This window comes from Myotis davidii, unplaced genomic scaffold (genome assembly GCF_000327345.1).
Source record: "Myotis davidii unplaced genomic scaffold, ASM32734v1 scaffold4474, whole genome shotgun sequence".
Taxonomy (NCBI): Eukaryota; Metazoa; Chordata; class Mammalia; order Chiroptera; family Vespertilionidae; genus Myotis; species Myotis davidii.
Window position 1 is genome coordinate 28,633 of NW_006285406.1, and position 6,602 is coordinate 35,234.

At 38.6% G+C, this 6,602-nt stretch overlaps 2 protein-coding genes across 2 annotated transcripts; both read left to right on the forward strand.

The window, feature by feature from the left end:
* Positions 1-393: 393 nt before the first annotated feature.
* On the forward strand, positions 394-3,776 carry SLITRK2 (SLIT and NTRK like family member 2). Its single transcript, XM_006756146.2, has one exon. It carries the CDS (start codon positions 394-396, stop codon positions 2,923-2,925), a length of 2,532 nt encoding a protein of 843 aa, XP_006756209.1. The 3' UTR covers positions 2,926-3,776.
* A 1,823-nt stretch (positions 3,777-5,599) lies between these two features.
* TMEM257 (transmembrane protein 257) lies at positions 5,600-6,259 on the forward strand (the record flags this gene model as incomplete). The annotated part of the gene is given in 3 exon segments (XM_006779409.2): positions 5,600-5,659; positions 5,717-5,824; positions 5,826-6,259. Coding segments are annotated over 3 exon segments (303 nt in total), but the record flags the coding sequence as incomplete, so codon positions are not given.
* Between the last annotated feature and the right edge of the window lie 343 nt (positions 6,260-6,602).

Below are 6,602 nucleotides of genomic sequence, written 5' to 3' on the forward strand. Positions count from 1 at the left end.
TTTCTGCTTCGAGCCCAGAAATGGGCGAGCCGCTCGCCTGATAGCTCTTAAATATGCCCCAGGGGAGGAGGAGATGGGTTGGATTTAGTAGGACAACTCGGTTACTAATAACTCCAGGGCTGGCTGAGACCCGCAGGGAAATCAGGTGCAAGCACGTGTGTTCGGAGACGCGTGTGTGGGTGTGCTGGGGGAGGGGGGGAGCGCTGGGAAGGGGAAACCCTGAGAAAAGAAACCGCTTTGAAAAACGCAGTGATTTAATTATGCCATGTGGTCCACTCCCTGCACTCTCCTTCCCTTCCTCCCATTCTGCCCTCTTCCTTTGCCATTTTAATCGGGATTCCTTGTTTCTTTCTCCCTGAACCCTGCTCTCTCCTGCCCCCAAAAAAACTAAAGATGCTGAGCAGCGTTTGGTTCCTCAGTGTGTTAATGGTGGCCGGGTTCTTACAGACAGAGAGTCGCAAAACTGCCAAAGACATTTGCAAGATCCGCTGCCTGTGCGAAGAGAAGGAAAACGTACTGAATATTAACTGTGAAAACAAAGGATTTACTACGGTCAGCCTGCTCCAGCCTCCCCAGTATAGAATCTACCAGCTTTTCCTCAATGGAAACCTCCTGACAAGACTGTACCCAAACGAGTTTGTAAATTACTCCAACGCAGTGACTCTCCACCTAGGTAACAACGGTCTGCAGGAGATCAGAACTGGAGCATTCAGTGGCCTGAAAACACTCAAGAGACTACACCTCAACAACAACAAGCTGGAGGTGCTGAGGGAGGACACCTTCCTGGGCCTGGAAAGCCTTGAATACCTCCAGGCTGACTATAATTACATCAGTGCCATTGAGGCAGGGGCATTCAGCAAACTTAATAAGCTCAAAGTACTCATACTGAATGACAATCTTCTTCTGTCACTGCCCAGCAATGTGTTCCGGTTTGTCCTGCTGACCCACTTAGACCTGAGAGGAAACAGGCTGAAAGTGATGCCTTTCGCTGGTGTCCTTGAACATATTGGAGGGATCATGGAGATTCAGCTGGAGGAAAACCCATGGAACTGCACGTGTGACTTACTTCCTCTCAAGGCTTGGCTGGACACCATAACTGTTTTTGTGGGAGAGATTGTCTGTGAAACTCCCTTTAGATTGCATGGGAAAGATGTGACCCAACTGACCAGGCAAGACCTCTGTCCCAGAAAAAGTTCTGGTGACTCCAGGGGCAGCCATGCTGACACACACATCCAAAGGCTGTCACCTACAATGAATCCTGCTCTCAACCCAACCAGGGCTCCAAAAGCCAGCCGACCACCCAAAATGAGAAATCGTCCAACTCCCCGGGTCACTGTTTCGAAGGAACGGCAGAGCTTTGGCCCGATCATGGTGTACCAGACCAAGTCCCCTGTGCCCCTAACCTGCCCCAGTAGCTGTGTGTGCACCTCTCAGAGCTCAGACAATGGTTTAAATGTAAACTGCCAAGAAAGGAAGTTCACTAATATATCCGACCTGCAGCCCAAACCTACCAGTCCAAAGAAACTCTACCTGACAGGGAACTATCTTCAAACTGTCTATAAAAATGACCTCTTAGATTATAGTTCTTTGGATTTGTTACATTTAGGAAACAACAGGATTGCAGTCATTCAGGAAGGTGCTTTCACAAACTTGACCAGTTTACGCAGACTTTATCTAAATGGCAATTACCTTGAAGTGCTGTATCCTTCTATGTTTGATGGACTGCAAAGCTTGCAGTATCTCTATTTAGAATATAATGTCATTAAGGAAATTAAGCCGCTAACCTTTGATGCTTTGATTAACCTACAGCTACTGTTTCTGAATAACAACTTGCTGAGGTCCTTGCCTGATAACATATTTGGGGGCACAGCCCTCACCAGGCTGAATCTGAGAAACAACCATTTTTCTCACCTGCCTGTGAAAGGGGTTCTGGATCAGCTTCCAGCTTTTATCCAGATAGATCTGCAAGAGAACCCATGGGACTGCACCTGTGACATCATGGGGTTAAAGGACTGGACAGAGCATGCCAATTCCCCTGTCATCATCAATGAGGTGACCTGTGAGTCTCCTGCTAAGCATGCAGGGGAGATCCTGAAGTTTCTGGGGAGGGAGGCTATCTGTCCAGACAGTCCAAACTTGTCAGACGGAACTATTCTGTCAATGAATCACAACACAAACACACCTCGGTCACTTAGTGTGTCTCCCAGTTCCTATCCTGAACTACACACTGAAGTCCCACTTTCTGTCTTAATTTTAGGATTGCTTGTTGTCTTTATTTTATCTGTCTGTTTTGGGGCTGGTTTATTCGTCTTTGTCCTGAAACGCCGAAAGGGGGTGCCAAGTGTTCCGAGGAATACCAACAACTTAGATGTAAGTTCCTTTCAGTTACAGTATGGGTCTTACAACAGTGACACTCAAGATAAAACAGATGGCCATGTCTATAATTATATCCCCCCACCTGTGGGGCAGATGTGCCAAAACCCCATCTACATGCAGAAGGAAGGAGACCCAGTGGCCTATTACAGAAACCTGCAAGAATTCAGCTACAGCAACCTGGAAGAGAAAAAAGATGAGCCAGCTACTGTTGCTTACACTATAAGTGCCACTGAATTGCTAGAAAAGCAGGCCACACCAAGGGAGCCTGAGCTACTGTATCAGAATATTGCTGAGCGAGTCAAGGAACTCCCCAGTGCAGGACTCGTCCACTATAACTTTTGTACCTTACCTAAAAGGCAGTTCGCCCCTTCATATGAATCTCGACGCCAAAACCAAGACAGAATCAATAAAACCGTTTTATATGGAACTCCCAGGAAATGCTTTGTGGGGCAGTCAAAACCTGACCACCCTTTACTGCAAGCTAAGCCACAATCAGAACCAGACTACCTCGAAGTTCTGGAAAAACAAACTGCAATCAGTCAGCTGTGAAGGGAAATCATTTATAACCCTAAGCATCAAAGGATGCTGCTCCAAACTGTTGGAAGCAGGGCATTTGTTTTCCTGTCTGTGTTCTCCCTTTCCCATTGTCAGTGGGGGTTTTTGAAAATGTGTGGGGGATGGAGTGAAGCAAATGATAATGCTTTTTCAAGCTTTCTTTTAAATTATTTCTCTCTTACTCCTGTCCCCACCTCTTTTTCTCTCTCTTCTTAGGAATCATCATTGAACATGAATGTTTCTACAATGCATTTTTTCATATATTTTGTTTATGGTTTTGTTGCTCTTCTTTGATTTTTCCAGTGGGGGATGGGAAGAGGAGACTATAGTGAACGAAGAAAGAGTAAGCAAGCTTTTCAAATGAAATTAGCTATTTAGTGTATTTTGTAAAAGATCTCAAAAGATCTTTTGAGTCTATAAACGCTTCTGTAAATAATGATATATGGTATTTTCATCTTTAGTTACCAAGTATAGCCAATAGGCCTCACTTCTTTGTGTTAAAGTGCATTGCACTTTAAGTACATTACTTATATGTTGCTTTTAGCTTTGATAAGCTGAACATATTTTAATGTGTTGTATTTTTGAAATTAAAACACTGTAAAATAGATAAAAATGTCAGCTATATTAAATCAATGTACAGCTTGCTTGAGTTATAGAAACCAGCCTGTCATCAAATGACTCTAGTTCTAGGACTTTATAGATTTAACTGTAAAATATTTCCTTTCTGCTGGGTTTGTTCTAAGTGATTTTATTTAAGTCAACTAAGGGGATTTAACAGTGGACTAGAGGTAATAAACTGCCTCAGTCTGGATTAGGAATTCATTAATAAAATATATTTAACCCAATATCAGAGTGAATTGAACAATTAATGCCCTTCTGTAAATCATTATTTTACATTAACATGGTCAGTGTTTTAGATTATTTTCCTAATTAAGAATACATTACACAACTTGTAATATATTTTCTGCATTAAATTAGATATTTTTATATATTTCAATGATAGAGACTGTATTTCTAACTTTTTAATTGAAATTAATATTTTTTCTGCTTATTGAAACATTTTCTATAAACATACACCAGTAGAGGCCGCCACACACCTCATTTAATAAAGACATATGAGCCATTAAATACCTTGAAGGAAGATTTCAAAGGTGAGATTAAAACTTCCCAAGTAAATTATCTATAAATTCAAGGCAGCAGAGACAAATATAAGGATTACTTTCCTTTAGAATTAAAAGTTAGACTCAGAATTCTCAATTTTCACATGTTCAGAGAAAGCAACGTTTTCCTCTTGAGTTCATTGAAGCATCGACAGAGTGCTATCAAATCATGTACTATTTGCACCTCCAAATAGATTAATAAATACCTAAATCAAGAAAGTAAGCATCTTTTTTTTCTTGTGCCTTTTTTAGGCATGTGTTACTGGAATTTTTCCTTGTCAGTTTGAGCAAGCCTTTTGTTTTGGTTTTAGCGTTAAAGTGATTTTTAACTAACCAAGTTTATATAACATTTATGAAGCCTTATTAGCCTGTAAATAATTTTAGATGCAAACATTGTGTAATTTAAACAAACAGCCTTTCTTTGCAACAAAAATAGTTTTGTTTTGTCTCTTGTAAATCCTTATGCAACTGGGATAGTGAGCTGCATATAAAGTAGTCCAGCTTTTCAAATCCTTATTAAAGCAATTGATGGCGTCTGAAAGAAGCACACTGTTTCCTTTTCATAAATAGGTTACTGCACATAATAATCCTTTATTATCCGGTGAAGATTGAAGTGGATCCTAATAATTTACTTTTAAAGCTTTAAAATGACTAATAGTATATTGTCTGTCAGTATAAACAATTCATGTAACAGGCTTTCAATTAGAAATTACTTAAATACAAATTATCTGGATTAATAATGACTGGTGCAAAATAGTTTCTAAACAATAGAAGGTAAATATACATAATATATATATATATATACACATATATATATTATATATATATATTTCAGGGAAAAGAATGCCTCTAACAACCTAGAACCTCTACATATCTACAGTGACAAGCTAACATGTTCATTCTTTGATTAGAGATCATAATTCCTATTTAAATCCATTAGATAAAAATTGAAAATGGTGGGCTGAAAATGACCTAAGACAAAGTTAATGTACAGAGATTTTACATTTCACAGAAGCTAGTTGAACTTTGAGATATCTCCTGGAAACCACTCTTCTTTGAGTGAAGTGTTTATATATAAAAAAGTTGCAAAAATCCTCTTGTTACTGCTTTCATTTGGTACAACGATAAATACAGAATACAGATGTAAGTAATTTGGGAAATGATTGTGAAGGTAAATTAGTACTATATGTATTCCATTAAGATAGTTTTTAGATTTAAATTATATGACTAGAACTACTAATGTATGATTCTGCTTCAGCATTTATTTTTATTATCCTGAAAATAAAGTTACTACTGTAAAATGCCATTATTCATAGAAAAACAAATTCATTAATTTTAAATAAAGATAGTTTAATATTCATTTAGTCACATGATTTTAAAAAGGCCTCCTTGGAAGAATTCAGATTTATAAACTCTCTTAATAATTATGTTTTAATTCTAGGTTCTCACACTTTTCAGATCTGTGCTTTATTTATATTAGGTTTTAAAATAAAATCATTTGAATTTGGCCCAGACAATTTCATTTAAAGGCATAATATACCATATACTTTGAAGCTTAATTTTCTAATGTAATCACAAACACTTTATGTTTATTAGTTTATTAACATCCCCACTGATTATCTTGTTTTGCTTTACCCACTAAAATGTTTTCAAACATATTTTATTTTAGGATTTTTATTTTGATATTGTACAGCTGGATTTTGTGATTTCACTGTTATTTCACATGCAGCTTGTAATGGGTGTGAACATCAGCAAAGTGAAATGGTTCCAGCCAACAGAATGTGATCTCCCCTGGCCCTGCCTGGAACAGATCTATGTGTCTGGCCCTACAAATGGCACATGGTAAATCCCTTTGCTTCTAGCTCTTAATTCATTGCTTTCCCTGTTTCTGAATATACTTATGGCTAAGTTTGTATTCAAACACTCGAAAGTACCACTTCTCAGTCTGGACACAATTGCCAAGACTCTAATTTGGTTCTGGACTTTGGTCAACCTGTGTGCCTTGTTATTTCACTCCAGCAGTTGGTGAGTAAGGAAATGACCCTTCAATTTCCTCTGCTTTGTCATCTGATCTCTAAGGTGATTTAATTTTCTAAGTATTTCCATATCATCAGACTCTATATTTTATGGATTTTACTAAAGTCTATAAGGAATTAAAAAGAATTTTGTGATTTAAAAAAATATTTTTATTGATTTCAGAGAGGAAGGGAGAGGGAAGAGAAAGATAGAAACACCAATTTTGAAAGAGAGTCATTGATCAGCAACTGCCTCCTGCAAGCCCCCTACTGGGGACCAACCCAGCAACCAGGACATGTGCCCTTGACCAGAATTGAACCTGGGACCCTTCAGTCTGCAGGCTATGCTTATCCACTGAATCAAACCAGCTAGGGCGAGTTTTGTGATTTTTAAGATTCTGGAAATTCATTTTGATTTTAAACGTTCCAGAAACATACTGGATTGCATGCTAGAGTGAACAAAGCCTTCCAGACAATCCTAATCTAGTCATTTCTT

Coding starts and splice junctions, on each gene's coding strand:
- SLITRK2 (XM_006756146.2), top strand. CDS start 394: ATGCTGAGCAGCGTTTGGTTCCTCAGTGTGTTAATGGTGGCCGGGTTC.